Raw genomic sequence first — 21,608 nt, forward strand, 5'->3', positions numbered from 1 at the left:
ACATTAAAAATAAATGGCGTTTGCTATAAAATGTTATTACAATCTCGCTGTAATATACGGGGAACCGCCAAAATTTAAAAGTGGGATTAAATAATTTACCCTAGTTAATTACATTTGAGTCTACCTGATAGAATCTTTGCATTAAGAATTTGAGAGCACAAGAAAAAAAAAAATATATATTACCTTGCCTAATGCCTTGACTTGAACTACAAGTTTCCAAAAGCGTGCAAAATATAAATCAAGGCCCAATATGACCACAATTATGTGGAGGCCTCCTCTGTTATTAATATTTCAAGAAAGCAGCTCCATCACTTGTATATACGCAAGGTGTACAGTATAAAGATGCCAAATATTTGTATGCTTAAATTTTTATAATCTTTTGTTTGAAAATAAAGGCTTTTCATGCCTCCAAATTTCATTTGCATGTAGACCAAACAAAATGCAGTCATGGGTTGCAATTAAAATGAAAAGAGTTTTAATTGATGCTGTTTAATTATATCAGTACAAAAATGTATATGAATATCATAAGACAATTTTTCTTTGAGTTGTAAATTAATTCCAATTTATTTGACTAATTCAATTGATACCCCATTCTTATTTGGAGAATGATGGATCTAGATTTTATTCAGTGGCGTGCTGATTGAATTTTCGTTAACGTGCAGGGTGTACTGATGTTGGAGAATTTTTTTATAAAAATATTGATAAATTCCAAAGGAACATACAAATTATTTTCTTTGGGATTTTACATTGTCATATTTCAATTTCTAAATACTAAATACCATTGCATTAATATTGTTTCATTTTTTTTATTATTTTAACATTTTTAACAAAAGCTTTCATTACATTATTGATATAGGTGGGATATGGTGTGTTTTGTGTTTGTATTTTTTGTTGATTAATTAATGTTAATTATACAACTTTCAAATCAATTCTTTCATCAATGAAATTTGTACTATCCGTCAAATCTGACCATCAAAGAACAAGCATACATACTTTTTTTTTTTGGAAAGCTTCGCAGAATCTGCGAAGTTGTAAGCGAGGCTCGAACTCTCGACTTGTAGATAATCATAGTCTTAGAACTTTTTCTCATAACTAACTGTGCTACCGTCACATCTCAAAAACATACATACTTGATAGGGAAAATTACAAGGACTGGACATCTGGAACGGGGTTAAATGGGCCGTACTGATGAAACAATTTTTATCTGCATGGAGAATTTTTTATCTAACGGTGAAATATTGCGTTATAAAAGATTAGCTGCATGGAGAATTTTTTATCCCTAGAAAATATCAAAATAAAAGAGAGAGAAATAGATAAAGTGCAGCTGATTTTTTATGAGTAGAATGATCGGTACAGATTCTACCTGAAGTTTGAATCGGTACAGATTTTACCGATCCAAGCTAATTTTGGAGTGAGTGGGCCGGTGGCCTATACAAAAAGTCTAATTGGTTCAAATGTGGAATTGATACCTTCCTTGTTGCTTTCAAGTCCATATTCCCCTTTAAGTATGCATGTAATGATTGAGCCCACTGTCATTGCCATGGTTTCAAAACATTCCGGCTGATGACTTATTCTACGGTTTGGTAAAAATTAAATTAATTTTTGGCACTATTTTGCCAAAATCTTTAGTACAATTTAGCATGGCTTCGGAAAGTTTGACACCTTTTGGAATAATTTCGGTACTATTAACGGGCCATTTTGGTAAACTCAGATATATTTTTTGGTCACTTAGTTCACAAAACCGTTAGTACGTAATATGACATTATTTATGTCAAATTTGATACAATGTTTGCCACTATTTTGGTATATTCTCGGGAATTTTGGCACTTTTCGTACAATTTACGAACTATTTTTTGTAAAATTAATTTGCCATTATTTTTTGGCACAATTTTTTCTGAAAATGTTATGTTTTATTTTTTTTTAAAGATGGTAACAAAAAAACGAAAAGAAAAATTGATTAGATCGAGTAACTCACACAAAACACAAATAATCCTTAGTTCAGGAAATTATTATTTTGATCGTCATTTTTTTTAATATAATATTTTTTGTTCTTTTAATTTATTAATTCGTATCCAAATGGTAGTATTTTTGACATTCATTGAGAAAAAAAATGAATTTCTCACCAATTGCAGTGCTATCTCAACATTATTTCCTGATGATAATATATACACTACAACAAAGTAGACACTTTTTGCGAGGGAAAAAACGCATTTATGACGGTCGTCCGTCGCAAAAAGAAAAAACTGAACAATGAAAGTAATCCGTCGCAAAAAGTCACTTTTTTATCCTCGCGAAAAGTGTTTCATTTTTGTTGTGATAGTTGCATCAGCAATACAGATAGAATTGATACTATCATAATTATTTATGGCATCAAGTATCCATAAAAATAGATGTCAGAGCGCTCTATGTATGAATTTTAAGTGAGCCTTCTATTTATGGCATCAACATTCCTTGATTTGTTGTCTTATCATGTCTTTTTATTTGTTGTAGGTGAGACGAAAAATAAGCTTAGAAAATTTGAATGAATTTATGAATTAAATTATTTTTAGTAAAGTTGGGGTCAACTTTCGAATTTTAATTAAGAAAATTAATCTTTTGGAAATTATTTTCCTGATCGAATTAATTCCTCCTGCTGCACAATCTTGAAAGGGTTGCAACTCGCAATTACATATCAAAAGGTACCAGTCTCTAAACACTCCCAGACCCACATATTTTTGAGTCCGTGTCTCCCCAGGTACCTGAGGTACATTTTAAAGAAATGAATAGTCCAGATTAATTTCATTCAGAACCAAATCGTCCCTATTTTGACTGTAGGGGGTCTGCTTTGAGATTTGTGCCAAGCTAGAAGAACGGCTCAGATCTTTTGCTTGCACCTCATGTACCTGGGGTGATACGGATTCCATATTTTTTGGGGCTAAAATCCCATAGGCACTGGACCGACACATATTAAAACAAAAAAATAAAGCATTGAAAGGCCTCAGCTTAACCTAAACAATTTAAGAAGGAAAAAGCATTCAAAGGCCTCAGCTTAACCAAATTAAACAATTTAAAAAAGAAAAAGTATTTAAAGACCTCAGCTTAACCTAAACAAAGTGGAAGTAATGATTGAGCCCACAATATTCAAAGTCAATCTCATGGGAGTTCAATATTCTTACTCGTCGAGTTGTATAACTCTTTATTTTATATAAATCTTTCCCTGGGTAGTACCTTATTTAAGGCAATTAAGCAAACAAGCAAGCAACCATCAGCTATTCAAGCTATTAATACCATCTATTTTATATATCCTCAATTCTTAACTTGTCGAGTTAATTATATCAATCCATTTTATTTTCTCAAAATCAATACCCAAATTAAGGCGACTAACTAAGCAAGAAAGAAAGCATGAGCAATTCAGCTAACTTAGCTTCCTCTTCCAGCCCACCTGTTATTCAGATGGACCCATGACTACGACAGCTTCTCAAGGCATGCTCTGAAGGTGATGTCAGCCTCTTCATCAACTTGATTGATGCCAACCCTGATATCCTTCTCTACCACTCCTTACAAAAACAACTGCCTTCACATTGCCGCCATGCTCGGCCATCATGAGTTTGCAAGGGAGGCCTGGTCCAGAGCCCTTCCCTCCTCTCTGACACCAACATTGATGGGGAGACCCCACTGATAGCTGCTCTGATGGCGGCTAACCTTTCGTTGGCTTCTGACATCATAACTGCTGCTATACAGTTTATGCAGCATGACAATTTGGAGGAAGGGAGGCTGTTGAACTGCATGCTCTTGAAGGCCGATAGGCATGATGAAAATGCATTGCATCATGCTATGTGCAATGGCTTCGAAAGTTTGGCACTGCAGCTCTTGGAGATAGAGCCACGACTTTCCGAGCAAGCTAGCAACATTGGTGAGTCGCCGATGTATATGGCAGCCCGCAGAGGATATCCTAGAGTAGTACAGCGATTGCTACAAATCCCATCTTCAGCGGACTGTGGCCCAACACAAGAATCTGCTTTGTATGCTGCTATGAAATTCGACCACATAGGTTCGTTACTTATATGCCCAATTCTTTGCATCTTATTTTTCATCCCATCTTATATGTTGTAATTTTATCGTGACATGTACTGTCAGATATAGTTAAGCAACTGTTTGAAGGACGGCCCCAAGTAGCATACATACAAGACAACCATGGATACCATCCGCTGATGAGAGCTATAATTGAAAACAATCTCGAAATGGTGAAGATACTCCTACACTACGATAATAATTTGGGATATATTAAGCAGGAAGTATCAGGATGTAGTCCATTTATTATGGCAGTGCAAAGAGGTTACGTGCAGATTGCAAAAGAGATCATGGCAAGTTGCCCTGACTCTATTTATACTACCAACAAGGATGGGGACAGTGCACTCATTTATGCTATCTTCTGTGAGAAACAAGATTCTATTGACTATATACTCAAAACACCCCTGCTTCATAGGTTTGTTAACCAACGCAACAACCAAGGACATCTTCCTCTGCATGTGGCTGCCAGGAAGTGTAACCCACAGCTCCTTCGTTCTTTACTAACTCATACAGAACAAGATTATACTCATGGTTCTGAAACTCGGAATCGGAATCGGAATCGGATTTTTGACCGTAGAATTGGAATCGGATGAATCGGCCGGAATCGGAAGAATCGGATCGGTAACTCGGGTTTTTTTGGCAGAAACTTGTTTTGTAGCCAAAAAGTAGAAAAAAATTGATAAAAATAATTTGCATGTTTTTTAACACCGTGAAGAACAATGGCAATGGGTCAAAGCTGTCAGATTCTTGTTAAGATTCACACGAACTTGATATGCACGAATCTTGAAGCAATACGTACTAATCTAACACGATTTTTTGGAATGATGATCGAAATATATCAAATTTCATTTTTTGTGAAACAAGAAATAATGAAGAAAGATTATAGACATCATTATCAAAAGGTTTAACCCACATTGAAATTTCTTAAAAAAAAAAAAAATTTTGTATTAAAAAATAGGAAAAACATTGTGAAAAAAATAATCTGTACAAAGTATTGTTAAGGTCATTTGTTCACCCCTAAAAAAATAAAAAATAAAAGAAACCAACAAAGAAAAAGGAAATAGTTAAAAAAAAAAAATCAGAAAACAATGAACAAATGGACGTAATCATTAACAAATGAAATGGAGAGAACAAAAGGAGAAAAAAGTTTGCATTAGATCGAACCAGCTGGCAGAGAAAAGGAAACGAAAAAGAGGGGGCTGAGAGCGGTTCACATTTTTAACAGCTCTGGCCCATCTAACAGACTCATGTTTCTCTGCGAACCGCGACCATGCAAGGTGAAGCACAACACTGTTTTGCTCTCTCCCATTTAATCTGACAAATGGAGCCCACCCTAATAAGCCAATCAACGCCTGCGTACTTCTGAGCTTCTCACATCTGTTAAAGGGGTCCCATGGTTCATCCTAGCGGTGTACATGCATCATGCCCATTTGCGACTGAAGACCCTTTCTTCTTCATCAGAAAAAATCGGAGAAATTTAGATCCAAATTCACCAAGAATCAAGTAGGTGAGAATCGATCCAGGTAGAAGAGAATCGGCCCAACTCGGACTAAAACTCGGTTGACTCGGCCTGAATCGGACCAAAAATCGGATAACTCGGCCGAGTCAAGCACTGTTCATCCGAGTTTTACTGAAAAACTCGCATAGGCGCGAGACTCGGGTAAAACTCGACCCGGTCCTGTCCGATTCCGAGTTGACTCGGCCGAGTTAACTCGGAATCGGCCGATTTTCGGAACCATGATTATACTGCTGTTGATGTTTCCGGTATTGATGCATTTATTGTAGTTCATCAACAGATAAGCTTATGGAAGACTTTGAGATGGGTAAGTAAATAATTTTCATTGCTTTTACACACAACACTTAAATTTAGTATTAAATTTATAATTTTCGTAAATTCCAACCATGTTTTTTTTACATAAGCTGGTCCAGAAAAATCATGCATTTTTTTTTTAATTGTCACAGAATGAGTCATTCACATTGTTGTTAAATGTAATTCCCTCCGAATGGAAACAAGTAATATATACAAGAGATAAGGCAAAATCTACAAAAATGAATAAAAAAAAATAAGGTGGACAAACCATTTATAAAAGAGCACACTTCCAATACATCTTTGGTGGCTGTCCTTCTCACTACTATCACTTTTGCAGAGGCTTTTACCTTGCCAGGAGGATTCAGTTCTGATCCCGCCCATGCCGGACTGCCCATTTTTGCAAGAAAAGCAGCTTTCCAGGTGTTCCTCATCTCTGACACCATAGCCATGTCTTGTTCCCTTATTGTCGCATTTCTTTGCATTTTGACGAAATGGGAAGACATGGATTTCCTGCTGAATTACATAAAAATAACAGTGCCACTCATGTGGTGTGCCTATGGGGCTACTGTAATTGCCTTTGGTACTGGTTTGTTTACTGTGCTGACGCCCAACAACTTGTGGCTTGCAACTTCCATACTGGTATTCTGCACCATCCTTCCGTTCCTCCCCAAGGTCATCAATGAATGGCCCATATTAATGGTTCGCTACAGACTGCGTGTTCTTTTTCGAAAAGACCTTCCAAATATTTGATGAAGTGCAAAATGCTGGGAACTTTTTTTATTTTTTTTATCGCATCTTTGTACTTTGTATTCCAATGCTATGGTTTCAATTTGAATGTTGTAATTATTTTTCCTTCTCTTTTCCTGCTCTCTCTCGTCTCATAATTTATCTCTTCCTTGTAATCTCCACTTGTTATCTCTCATTTTTATTATTATTAATACTAATTTCATTTTTCTCTTCTATCTCCTCCTCCTTGGTAGTTTTTGAGTGTAATTTTTAGTTTAGCTATGTATTAAGAATTTAAGACTTATTTTAGTATTAAATGATATGATTATATTTTTATATCATATTAAAAATAAGTACCGCGATAATCATTAGATGAATGGCTTTTGCTATAACACTGCTATATTTACATAGCTCTTATATATTTAGAATCTCGCTACAAGGCACAAGTGAACCAACTTTTTTCAGAAGTTATTTTCTTTAGAATTGAGTGCCTTTCTCCCTTCTTTCATCAAAGAATAGAGAGGAGAATTCCATTTAGAAAATTGGAAAGAAATTCTCAAGAGGCGATCTTGTTGCTTTGGAAGACCTAATCTAAGATTAAACCAAAATGGCGTGAAAGGAAAAACTTGCAAGAGTCTTGTCTCGCGCTCACAGAGACAGTTGCTTCTCCAACCTAGGATTTGGTATTCCATGGCAAACGACATGGAATCAGGTATTGTATTCCGTACTAAAGATTATGTTTTTTGGATCTCTTTGACATAGGATGGTCTTAGGTTAAGGTGAGGATTGTTTCTTCTTCTCCGGAGTGTAAGTGTTAGACCCTTAGATGAGATGTAATTGTTTGATCTCTAGATAAGGTGTAATTGTTTGGTTTTATGATTCCTAACAGGGTTCTTCTTGTATTATTATCAGACCAGTAGATCAACATGTGTGGAGTGTGATGCAAGGAGAGGTGGAAGCTGCTGAGAGCTCAAGGGGTCAAACAAGGACCGTCGAATCTTATTTGAGAAAAAGAAAAAGGAAAAATAAAATTTCAGGTGAAGAAGTGCAAGGAAGTGTGTAAAAAGATGAAAGATCTATTGGGAATCAAGAATGTCTAAAAAGGTACAGTAAGGGCAAAGTGGTCAATACCTGGTTGGTTACGGCCAGGAATTAAGGTCAGTGATCGAGTTGGTATGGGCAAAGACTGACAGGTGGACCCCAGCTTGGGTTTTGAAGGCTTGAAGTTCCTTCCCATTTGCCTGCAGCCTTGCCTTGTAGGCCTATTTCCAAGAAATAAAATAACTTGTGCTAGTAGAAAGTCACATGTAGATCAACATGCATTAACATCTGTTTAATCACCTGTACTAGTTCTGATAAATTATTTTGTTTAATGTCATTAATTAGCTAGAAATTAGCTGGTTCAATTTAATTAAAATCACTCAGTATTCATGTTTGAATAATATCACATTTGAGGGCTATTGTCAATATATATTCCTTCTCCTGTGTTTGAAATTAATTTAATCAGATAACATACAAAGCATGAGAAAAGTCTCTTTAATATCTTCCATCTTGTTTATAATCTCAGTTTAATATCTATTATATACCCAATTTTATTTATTTATTTATGCAATTTCCGTGTTTTCAGCACTAACTTTTTAATTTTCAAAATTTTTGGTACTCACCATCCCACTTTTATAAGAAAATTTCCGAATTTTGAATTTTTGTGTCCGTCTGTGTTGGCAGAAATCTGCATTATATTAGTCACTACAGTTGGAATTTTTATAATTAACCTATGAAGCCTTGAGTTAAACAGGAATCAAACTTGTTTGAAGCTAACAGAAATTGGTACCAGCCATGCACCTTGACTTATAATAAAAATTTGTACCAGTCATATTGAGTCCAGATTTTAATTCCATAACTCTGTACCAGTGTAGAATATTTTCAACAATTATAAGCAAATATAGATATATCAAAGCATAAAAATACAACATATACTGTGGAGAACAAGAATTCATTTCAATGACTTCCTTTAATCCTATTTTGTATCTTGCATCCTTCGCAACAGTTTCAAAACCCCAACAACATTTCAAGTACCATTACTGCATTGACTGGTATATACCAGAAAGACAGCAAAATAATTATTGTGTTATCTGTGTTATCTATTTTAAATTATTTAATTTTTGAGTTAGAAAATAAAATGTTTTTTTTTTTGGTTTCATTCTCACAACAAATAATGAAAGACATAAGCATCATACAGAACTTTAAAATGTCCATAACAAAATAATGAAAAAGTTGTATACACTCATTAAAATACAGATCAAGCAAACCAATCCAGAAATAGCAAAGCTCATTTAGAAATCATATTAATTGCCTTCTCAATTTCGCCCTATCTTTCAAATCTCCTTTCGAATTTACTTTGTTATTTGGGCTCAATGGGAGAGATCAGAGAGAACATTGTTTTTTGGGTTCGTTGGGCCTTTTTGGGCTTAATGAATTTGCTTTGATTTATCAATTTTGAAGCTGTACCAATGAGTTTAAAGAATAATTAACGAACATGGGCGTAATAAATTTTTTTTTTTGTAACAAAAGTGGATAACCCCCACTTGTTTCATATAAAACAGTATTCATTACAAAATACAATGAGTTAAAGAGACCCATTGCACAAGATAAAACCAAAATACAGATCACCAAAATAGAAAGCTACTACTTAGAAAGTTTAGCAGGGAGCATATTACAAAACAAAGGGGATTAGTACTAAGTTCCAACATATACTAGGATAGTGCAGAATCTGAAGATGCAGAGATACAGTCCATATATGATTCATCAGAAGATGGAGAGACACGGTCTGGATTGATTGGAGAATCAGACTCCATTCTGGATATTAGGTAGTCGGAGAGATCCAGTTCCCTTGACCCATGTTTTGTGTCCCTTGGATCTTGAGAAGTCTGCTCTCCTGGATCTTGAGAAGTCTGAAACCAGCAAAATTGTCAGACTGCCTCCCTGATTCAAATTATAAACATTCATTGGCATAATTAAGGTCAATTTGAAGTAAGTTTCATCATTTCTAGCTTTGCACTAGTAAGATGCTAAAGAAATTATAGTAGTGCCTACATTGGTAAGGGGAGGGATTGGTGAATTTTCAAAACAAACTCTATTTCTGACTAGCCAGATAGACCAAAGAGTGGCTGCTCTAACTAATTCAACTAGTAATTTGTCTTTAAGGGAGATACAACTATCTGAAATCCACAAATCATCTAAGTTGTTACAATTAAAATAAAAACCATTATGTTGGACAATCCAAGACCATATGACATTAGCAAAAGGGCATGTAATAAACAAATGAGTACTGGATTCTACATCACCGCAGAATAGACAGGCAGTGTCTCCTTGCCAACCTCTATGTGCTAAGTTTATTTTTGTGGGTGTAATAAATTTAATTTGATTCATCAATTTTTTTTGTTTTGTAGACTATAACAAATGCCCGAATCCTGCCTCAATATCTGCACAGTTTGATCCGCATTAAGATCCATGCTAATGTGAGTGTTGAATCAGAAACTGGATCGCCTCCAGTTTTAGTGTTTTATCCCCTCTCTTTCGCTCTTTCTCTCGTCTCCTCTCGGCCCCGACCTCACAAAAATTACCCCTCTCGAGCTATCACCTCTCGCCCCTTCTTTTCTCCCTCACGTGCTACTTAACATAGTTTCTTTATCTTTGCTTAAGGTGGCATATATAACTTTAACATAAAAAGGAGCAAAGTTAGTCTTAGAGCGAGCTAGCTTGGATCAAGAATAAAAAACATAGAAGGTTAAGAGATAGATAGCGTTAATTCAATAGAGTTCAAGTATGATATTATTTTGGCGTGCCATCTCATTTTAATCTGCAAAATTACAAAAGAAAAATGTATTGTTAGATTTAAATTGTTTGAACAAATTTTTTAACGTTGAAATTGTACAAAATAAACAATGTATCAACCTCAAGCATTGCGAGCAGCTCTAGGCTCTAGCCAATCTTTCCAATATTTCTCAGTTGATCTGGTGTTCTCTTCTCCTCCCTTCCAGTATGTCCATATATACATTGGGATTCTGTTGTGTCGTCTCATATCCACAATAATTAGCTTATATTCTTGTAGTATATACAAACTACAAATCTAATTGAATATATAAACTAGAAATCTCATGATTATGTGAGTTACAATTTAAAGCTTGGTTGTTCCGCAGCTCTGGGTGCTTTAAAATTCATGCTGCACAAATTCACGAGATGCGGAACAACCAAGCTTTAAATTGCAACTCACATTTAATGTTCTATTTTAACTGGAATTTGTTCTAGTATATTGGAAGTCAATTCAAGGTAGATCTGAGGTGCATTAATTTTTTTTTTTCTGTTTAATTAAATCAGTTGCCCAACTGCTTGATCATTGTATTAATTTGCGAAAGAAAGCAAGCATTCACATGGTGGGCCCAACTGCTCATTTGTATTTAATTTATTAGTCAAACTCAATTAATGGCAGATCTAGAGATCTACCCAGTTCATTTGTTTAATTATGAGCATTCATATATTATTTGAGTTAAGATCACACATGACTGAGTTGATGTATGGGGAAATAATCTTAGATCCACTTCTTACGAATTAACCTATAGTTATTTTAGATCTTGTAAAATGTTTTTTAATGAAAAAATAAGAACTATTGACTTTGTCACATCTAAAAAAATAAAATTATTCACACATGTATTATGCATGATGCTTTCACAAAGTTATCACTTTCTCACATCGTATTAAGTATGGTTCTAAAAATTAAAATTGGAATCAGATAGTCGACCATAAAATCGGAATCGGATGAATCAATACGAATCGGCTGAATCCAATTGGAAAATATGATTTTTTTTTTTTAAAAATAGGAAAGAAAATATAAAAGGCCTTTGTTGATTGAAAGCAATTAATGGGTGTAAAGTGTGTTGATATATACTTGATAGTATAGAAAAGAGATAATATTAACAAATTGGCAACTACTTGCCAAGTCTTGAATATTTTAGTCTATGCATCAGAGCAGGCCACCCTTGTCTATTTAGGTGCAAGTGAGATATATAGATATAGAAACAATACTCTCAAATAGGGGTGGAAAAATATCTCGTAGTCTGTGGTTGATTGTGACTCGTATCTAACTCGTTCACTAACAGCTTGTTTGTCACTGCATCGAGCTGTCAATGAGCCAGTTCGTCACTAGCTCGGTCCATAATTAACGAGTTCAAGTTGAAGCCTAGCTCGGTTAGGGATCAATTTGTGAATTTGTATAAATTTGTGTGCATTTTATACTATCTAATTTGGTCCAACTCAGTCCAAAAAGTTTATAGAATTTATTTTTTTCTTAAAACATAGTACAGTCAGACCCAACGAGCTAGCTCAATCCAGCTCGTGACAATTTCAAATTGAGATTTCAGTTGGGACCTCTAAAGTCAGCGCTCATGACTTGAACGAGCCAACTCGTGACGAGTTCAAGCTGAACCCAGCTTGTAACAAGCCAGCTCCTTACCACCCTAACTCTTAAAGGATAAATTTCTATGGAGTGGAAAGTTCATTTCATGCTGGGCAGCACAAACGATGAGCATCACCAAAATAAAGCAACATGCATTTGTCAATTTAGGTATATAAAAGGGTAGTAAGGAATATCATGTCCATTTGTCCCTTACAACAAGGGTTGCATCAACCTCAATGAAAGAGAGAGAATATGATATGAAGCTAGATTGACTTGCATCAACCTCAATGAATGCTATCAAGTCAAATTGATGTGTATATTGTTGCTAAAAAACGTGTCCCATATATCACCTTGCATCAACCTCAATCAAACACAAATATCATATCACCTTGCTCATATCAACCTCAATTAATCACAATATATATATATCATTGCTAAAAACGTGTCTCCCGCCTATTTTTTTTTCTTTTTTTAAAGAAAATATGGAGGTTTAGCTTTTAAAATTGGAATATTTATAAGAAAAATTGAACTCTACTCTCCGAGTTCTGACAATATCAAGTTCTCAGCTCCAGTCGGTTCCACTCGACTCAGATCCCTCCCCTCTCCCTCATTCTCTTCTCCGTTCAAGGAGGTAGAGACAAGAGGGGTGGATATCATTGTGTTGGGGGGTAAAAATTCGTCTCTTCTCCGTTCAAGGAGGTAGAGACAAGACGGGTGGATATCATTGTGTTGGGGGTAAAAATTCGAAGAGGAGAGGTGTGGAGCTAGTGAGAGGTTGTGGCTAGGTAGATCTAGGGTTTGAGATTTTTTATTTTTGTTTCTTCTGCACTATTTTTGAAAATCCCTTTTAGATGTCCGCCCACTCAAAGATTAGAACTCCGTCTTTGGAAGAAACCAAGCATTCACATGGAGGGAATAATTCTAGTATATTATAAAGTCAACTCAATGCAGGTCTGAGGTGTATTCATTTTATAATTTTGTTTCATCAATTCAGTTGCTCTCTTGATATAGTCTACTAATTAATTTATACTTCATAGGTGCACTGCCCAAAGCTGTTCATTTGTATCTAATTCATTAGTCAAATTCAATGGCAGATCTCCAGATCTACTCACTTTATTTGTTTAATTCAGTTGATTTAATCGAGTTCAGATCTCAAATCTGCACCAAGCTAGCTGTTAATGTGTACTAAACAATAGGAAATGACTGAGTTCTTCGATGTATAAATAATCTTATGAATTAACCTACTTTATAATTCTCTTAACTCTTCAAACAGTTTAATTTTCGTAATGCCGAAGAACTATTGACTTAGCCACATCTAGATCCCATAATTGCGCTGCCCTTATTTGATTTTTTTTTTTTTTTGTTAAATATTCACGTACAGTTGGGTTTCATTCATGATGCTTTCAAATGGTTATCGCATTCCCACGTCTTATTTAAGTTATGATATCATGCACTAAGTTTACACTCTATGCTTATTTACTAAAAAAAAAAAAAACTTATAAATTTTTTTCTATGGTTTTCTCTTATAATAAATCAATTTAAAATTTTTCTACGGTGTTCTCTTATAATAAATAAATTTAATCATACTGCATGTAGTATTCACTACTGTGTATTTAAAAAATAAATTAGGTGTTTTCTTGTATTTTGTAATTTGGTATTAAGGTTAATTGTAACAACTCAAAGAGAATTTGTTCGGGATTGTGACTATTTTATCATTTTACCAAATCATTAGTTTGATTTTATATATATAAAAAAATATTATCAAATTTTAAGAAGCGAAATGCCACAACTCGGTAAGTTAGAGAAAAGTGAGGTCTTATCTTTATGCAAATTAAAGACATATCATTTATATGAATCATTAGAGTGTTTGAAAATTAATTATGTAAAAAATTATCCACAAAATAGTTATTTATATAAAGGAAATCTTAACAATGCATATCACATTTAACAGTGTAGATCCAACTAACAGCTCTAGTTATTTAGAATTTCTAAATGAAATTTTGAAGTCTTGCTTTTTTGTGTATATCAAAAGTACTTATTGTGCTTTTTGTTTTCTACCAATTCCAACTAATAAATGAAGATTTTTACTGTAAGGTACCTAAATGACAAATTTCATATAATAAATTAATAGAATTTTGTTCCTACAATAGAAATCTGGATTCGCCATTACTTATTGCTTTGAAACAAGACAGTTTTGTTTTTACAATTTTTTAGGAAGCTGAACTTTTTGTTATAATTAGTACAATCAGTCCAATATATACCTCATCCCGCTTAGATTATTCAACAAGCAAGGCGACAACCTTTTTCTGTAATATTATATTTTTTCCTTGATAATAGGACAACGAATAACAAACAACATAAATTATATATTTTTTTCCTTGTCATCTGTTTGTAACATGTGTACAGCTAGCGTGAGAACGTAAAAGAATTTTCTTATGAACTCGCCCAGTTATTTATTTTTTGTAATTAATCCTAATTACTTCTTCTTATGTCTAATAACTTGTCATTCTATAAATAAGTAGAATAGACTTGATTAATATAGAAGGGAAAATTAGGAGAGAGCTCATGAGAGAACCATGTATGAGCGCTTCGAGCTATGCTTTAATTTTTTTCCTTTATTTGTTTAACTCAGTTAATTTAATCGAGTTCAAATCACAACTCTGCACCAAGCTAGCTGTTAATGTATAAATATTAATCTTATGAATTAACCAACTTTATAATTCTCTTAACTCTTGAAACAGATTAATTTTCATAATGCCGAAGAACTATTAACTTTGCCACATCTAGATCCCATAATTGCGCTGCCCGTATTTGAATTTTTTTTTAAATATTCACGTACACTTGGGTTTCATGCATGACGTTTTCAATTGGTTATTGCATTCCCACGTCTTATTTAAGTTTTGATATCATGCACTAAGTTTAAACTAGATGCACATTTACTAAAAAGAACTTCTAAAAAAAATTCTATGGTGTCTCTTATAATAAATATAAAACCTAATGAATACTGCATGTCGAAATATAAATCTTTGCATCCACAACACTTTGGTAATAAGGTTAATTGTAACAACTCAAACAGAATTTGTTCTGCATTACCAATCAATAGTTTGATTTTATATATATATAAATTAAATATTATTTTTTTTTTTTGAAAACTTTCGCAGAGGCTGCAAAGTTGTGAGGCGGAATCAAAATCTCGACTTTTGAATAACCAATATTCTTCAGATTTTTTTTTTAACCAACCGTGTTATACCTCCCCTTTTAAAATTAAATGTAATAAAAAATTTAAAAAGCGAAATGCCACAACAAGACTCTAAATATAAAAGTCAGACAAAAGTATGTCCTTATCTTTGGGCAAATGATATGTCTTTTATATGAACCATTAGTGTATTTGAAAATTAATTAAAAGACCAAAATATGATTTGCTCAGTTTTGAGTGGTATTTTTCCTCAGTCTAAGTGGTATTTTTGCTCAGTTTTCGAGCTAAATTTGAAACTTTTTTCAAAACTTGTCAAAATCACTAAAAAGAAATATGATTTCATTCAAATAGTCCCGTAATGTGAAACATAATCCAAAATTAGACAACCTGAAATCCGTTCCGATAGAATCCGATTGGTTTGAGTGGCACCTTCACTGAATTAGAATAAATAGCATAGTAGGAATTATCGGCCGATACCGATCCGGATCGGCCGATACGAATCGGTATCGGCCTACCCCGATTCGATCCTGAGCCGATCCTCACGTAGCAAATCATAAAGAAAAAAAAATACCCCGATCCTGAGCAAATATCAATCCGATATCCCGATCCCGATCCCGATACCAATAATTCCTATTATGATAAATAGTTAATATATAGCGAGTCTTGTGATATAGATCAGATCCGTGGAGTGGCACCTGCGTTCCAAAAGTTAGCAGCACAGATGTAGGTTTGATGATGTAAAACCATATTATTTATTAGATATCTCCTACACATAGTTCAAAAAATCGGCCGATTCCGAGTCAAATCGGCCGATTCAACTCGGAATCGGATGGGACCAGGCCGATTTTTGCCCGATTCTCGGATTTGTGTGATTTTTTCAAAAAAATCGTATGAACAATGACGGAATCGGCCGATTTTCCGATTTTCCTGCCGAGTTACACCGATTCAAGCCGATTTAAAGAACAATCTCACTCACCTGTGCCGATTCAAGGCGGAGGAGAAAGAGAAAATCGGGTCTTCGCCCCTGTGTTTGCGCGGACGGGAGAGAAGGGCGATAGAAGAGAGAAAGGGGCTTCACCCCTGTGTTTGCACGAACGGGAGAGAAGGGAAGAGAGAAAGATAGGATCTGGGGAGGGAGGGGGGGGGGGGGGGGGCTCCATTGTTAGTGAGGGGGGTAAAAGAGAGGACCAGCAGTCAAAAATCCAATTCCGATTCCGATTCCGATTTTTTGAACCATGCTCCTACATATATAATTTGTACCATATGTTCGGAAATAATGTATTCAAGGACCAGAATTGATTTCTACCTGACATATATAATTACGGATTTTTACTGAACATAAGCGTCATTTTATAACATGTCTCTATGTAGTGATATTTTCTTCAACCAATTTCAACAAATAAATGAAGATTTTTACTGTAAATTGTCTAAAAGACAAAAATGTCATTTAATAAATTGCAGAATTATGGGCCTAGCTACGATTCCTAAAAATCTAGATTCCCCACACCTGATTGCTTTGGAACAAGTATTTATTTATTATTATTATTATTTTTTACTTTCTTCTTGCTTAGAAAGGTCTCTTTTAATAACGAAAATGAGTATTCTCCCGGTAACCTATTTCTCCTCCCGCTCAGATTATCCAACTTCTTCAATGAAAAGAGGACAACGAATCATATATGACATGAATAATATTTTTTTCCGGAATAAATGATTATCTTTTGTTTGTAAGTTGTGTACAGCTAGATAACGTGTGAGAACGTGCGAGAAAGTTTGTTAACTTGCGAGATATATAAATCCATTTTATCTTCTCAAGATCAATACACAAATTAAGGCTGCCAACCAAGCAAGAAAGAAATCATGAGCAATTCAGCTCGCTCTACTTCCTCTTCACCTAGCTCAGCTTCCCCTTCCAGCCCACCTGTTATCCCAGTGGACACTCAACTACCACAAAGCATGAGCAATTCATCTCTATCAGCTTTCTGTTCAGCCAGCTTAGCTTCCTCTTCCAGCCCACCTATTATCCCAATGGACCCACGACTACGACAGTTCCTCAACGCATGCAACAAAGGTGATTTCGGCCTCTGCAACCACTTGGTTATTGCTGACCCTGATATCCTGCTCTCTACCACTCCTCACAATAACAACTGCCTTCACATTACCGCAATGCTTGGACATGACGAATTTGCAAGGGAGGCCTGGTCCCGAGCCCCTTCCCTCTTCTCCGGCACCAACATTGATGGAGAGACCCCACTGATAGCTGCTCTGATGGCAGCTAACCTTTCGTTGGCTTCTGATATCATCACTGCTGCATCACAGTATATGCAGCATGACGATTTGGAGGAAGGAAGGCCATTCAACGACATGCTCTTGAAGGCCGATAGGCGCAAAGAAAACGCATTGCATCATGCCATGCACAATGGCTTCCAAGATTTCGCACTACAGCTCTTGGACGTAGAGCCAGAATTGTCAGAGCAAGTTACCAATACTGGGGAATCGCCCATGTATATGGCGGCCTGCAGAGGATATTCTAGAGTTATAGAGCGATTGCTACAGATCCCATCTTCGGCAGTTTTTGGCCCGCATAATAAATCGGCTATGCATGCTGCTGTGAGATTCGATCACCCAGGTTCATTACTTATATACCCAATTCTGTGAATTTTATTTTTCATAGTAATTAGATACTTCATATGCAACCTTACATTCTGTTGTGGTTAGTCTTATGTATGTATTTCAGTTGAGGAAACATTTTTTTTTTGGCTTTTGACTGGCAAATTTGACGCGGAATATTTGTTCTTATTATCTCAAGTCTATAGTCACAAGTCAAAACTAAAAAGTACTCATTTCGTTTTGTGAAATTAACATAGAAGGCAAATTCGGCTGAGTCAGACCGGAATCGGACCATTCGGAGAGGAATTGAACCAGACCGAGCCGAATTTTGTATGAATTTATGGTGAGAGTGAATTTTAGAGGAATACCGAGTAGGAAGACAGGTATCAAAGAGACTTCGATTGGGGAAAGAAGAAAGACAAAAAATAAATAAGAAACTGGGTTGGGGAAATGGGGAGAAGAAAGAAAGAAGAAGGGAACTTTTTAACTAAAACGTTTGAGTGAACTTGGTGCATAAGCCTATCCATTTTCTTTTGTTTAGATATACTATCGGTTATTGGCTCACCGTGAACTCTGATATAATATTTGTTTAGATATTTTACAAATTTACTTTTTCTTTCAAATAGTAAAATTTATTTTTTTGCCGAATTATTTAAATGTCAGTATTTCTTAAATATTTTGTGTTTTCTATGTTACATTTAATTTAAAATTAACTCTACGATGTATTTGCATTTTTGTATTATATTATATTAGTGGATTATTTGAATGTAGTTTTTGTCTCAATATAAATTATTGACAAATTATTTTTTTTATCATTTTTTTTCTATTTTTCTTTAAGACAAACAATTTTTTGGCAAAATAAATCTGATTTAGTCGATTCTGATTGTAAGGTCGAATAATCCATTCTGATTTTTACTTCTATGTCGCTCTTGCCATCCTAGAAAGTTTTGCATCCGTTATTGTTGCTCCATGCATTTGAACTAATTTTATCCTGACATGTATTGTCAGGTATACTTAAGCAACTGTTGGTAGGACAGTCCGAACTAGCATACCATAAAGACAAAGATGGAAACAATCCGATGCACAGAGCTGTACTTGAAAACAAACTCATGTTGGTCAAGATATTCTTAGAATATGATCCTAATTTGGCATATATTAAGCATGAACCAACCGGAAATACTCCATTTATTTCGGCAGTGGAAAAAGGCTATCTGCCAATTGCGAAAGAGATCATGAGCACTTGCCCTGATTCTGTGTATACTCCCGACAAAAATGGATTCAATGCACTCCATGACGCTATTTATTTTGAGAAACCACATTTAGTTGACTACATACTCCGAACAACCCAGCTTCATAGGTTTATTAACCAAGCCAGAAATAATGGCGAGCTTCCCCTGCATGCAGCTGCTCGCAAGTGCGACCCGAAGATCCTTCGTTCTTTACTAACCCATACAGGACAGGATTATACTGCTGTTAATGTTTCCAATTCTAATGCAGTTGACGTAGTCTATGCACAGAAAGACTCATGGAAGACTTTGAAGTGGGTAAGTTATTTAATTTCCATTTCTCTTACACGCAACACTTATTTAATTTTATACAATTCATTAATTCCATACAGTTTTAGTAGAACTTGGGTGTTCCTAAGTTCACGAAGTCTTTTTCTGGACTCAATTCTAAAAACTATCGGATTGGCTTCAAACGACGAATCAAAATCACTGAAATCCTTCTATCTTATGAGTGATGCATTTACATGTAAAAGATTTTAAATTTTAAATTAATTTTGTATAGAGTCAAGTGGTCAAAAGATGTCCAAAAAATAAATGCATTAAAATTAATTTATAAAACTTCTAATTTGGACCACTTGACTTTATACTAAAATAATTCAAAACTTTAAAATTTTCACATGTAGATGAATCACTTGTACGGTAGAAAGATTTTAACGGTTTAGATTCGTCGTTTGAAGTCAATTCCATTAGCTTTAGAGTTGAGTTCACAAAGGATTGGTGAACTTAGAAACACCTACTCAATTTTTATTTTTATTTTATATAAGGTCAAGAAAGATTATGTATATATTTTACGTATTTTTATTTGCTGTCGCAGAATGAGTCGTTCACATTGTTATCAAATGTAATTCCCTCCTCATGGAATTATGTAATAAGAGATAATGCAAAAAGGACGATCAAGAAGGAAGCAATAGAGAAGGTCCAGTCACTTACAACAAAGTACACTTCCAACACATCTTTGGTTGCTGCCCTCCTTGCTACTATCACTTTTGCTGCTGCTTTTACATTGCCAGGAGGATTCAGTCCTGATTCCTCTGATGCCGGACAACCCCTTTTTGCAAGGAAAGCAGCTTTTCAGGTGTTCCTCATCTCTGACACCATAGCCATGTGTTCTTCCCTTGCAGTCGCATTTCTCTGCATTTTGGCGACATGGGAGGACTTGGATTTCCTGCTCAATTATAGGAAAACAACGAGGGCACTAATGTGGTGTGCCTATGGGGCTACTGCAATTGCTTTTGGTACCGGTTTGTTCACAGTAATAGCCCCCAAAAACATGTGGCTTGCAATTCTTATACTAGTACTCTGCACCATTCTTCCAATCCTCTCAAAGATCATCAGTGATTGGCCCCTATTAATGCTTCGCTACAGGCTTGGTGGTCTTTTTCAAAAAGACCTAGTTCCAAATATTTAAAGAAGTGCAAAATATTGGGAACTTTGTTTTTTCTATCGCATCTTTGTAACTTTGAATTACAATGTTATGATTTCAATTGAATGTACTAATTATTTGTCCTGACAATGGTTGGTTCACCATATCTTCTCCTACTCCCTCTCATGTCATAATTTATCTCTTCCTTGTAATCTCCACTTCTGTGCTCCACTTGTAATCTTTCTTTCTTATTACAAATACTAATTTTCATTTTTCTCTTCTATCTCCTTCTTAATACCGATTTCATTTTTAATACTCATAATTTTGTACTTAATGCTTAGAATTGAGTAGAAAATAAGTAAATTGATTAGTGAAAGGTTAACTACTAATCATCTGTCCATGTACAATAACGACTACAGTTCACATAAAACAGAGCACAGTTAAGTAAGCGATATAGTTTTTCAGTGCAATTTTTAGTTTAGCTAGCTATGTATTAAGAATTTAAGGCTTATTTTAGCATTTGTGATATGATTATATTTTTATATCATATTAAAAATAAGTATCGAGATAATCATTAGGTGAAATGGTTTTTGCTATAACACTACAATTTACTTAGCTCTTATATATTAAGAAACTCGCTGCAATATATTGGGAACCGCCACATATTAGTTGTATTAGATATTGTAACTAATTTTGGTACAAATTATACTAGTTAAAAACTAATTATATTAATTAATAACTATTTATAAAAAATATACTAATTAATAACTAATTATAAAATAATTATACTAATCGTGTGGTTATTAATTTAGTTTATCTATTCTAATACTTGTATTATAGCAATAGATATATATTCTAACACAAAAGGATAGCTAGTGTAGTGGTAGTTGACAAAGTTGAGAAACACATATTCCGGGTTCAAGTCTCGCTTCTAGTAATAATTAATTTTGAACATTTGTATTGGAGTCATCATTTGAAAACAAAAAAAAATTGCATGCATCAGAATTCGAATCAGGGATAAGCTCCAACCATACTCTTCTAGTGAGGCATAAGCTCCAACCATACTCACATCATCAAGAATTACTTATTCTATTTAAAGGTTTTAAAATAAGAATATA

At 34.7% G+C, this 21,608-nt stretch overlaps 1 protein-coding gene across 1 annotated transcript; it reads left to right on the forward strand.

Annotated features, from left to right (window-relative positions):
• Nucleotides 1-17,091: 17,091 nt before the first annotated feature.
• On the forward strand, nt 17,092-20,542 carry LOC144546087 (protein ACCELERATED CELL DEATH 6-like). The gene is made up of 3 exons (XM_078294620.1): nt 17,092-17,860; nt 18,850-19,385; nt 19,942-20,542. The coding sequence occupies exons 1-3, from the start codon at nt 17,092-17,094 to the stop codon at nt 20,533-20,535; spliced, it is 1,899 nt and encodes a 632-aa protein (XP_078150746.1). The 3' UTR covers nt 20,536-20,542.
• The last annotated feature ends 1,066 nt before the right edge of the window (nt 20,543-21,608 follow it).

Source organism: Carex rostrata, chromosome 29 (assembly GCF_964058835.1).
Source record: "Carex rostrata chromosome 29, lpCarRost1.2, whole genome shotgun sequence".
In the NCBI taxonomy this organism is placed as follows: Eukaryota; Viridiplantae; Streptophyta; class Magnoliopsida; order Poales; family Cyperaceae; genus Carex; species Carex rostrata.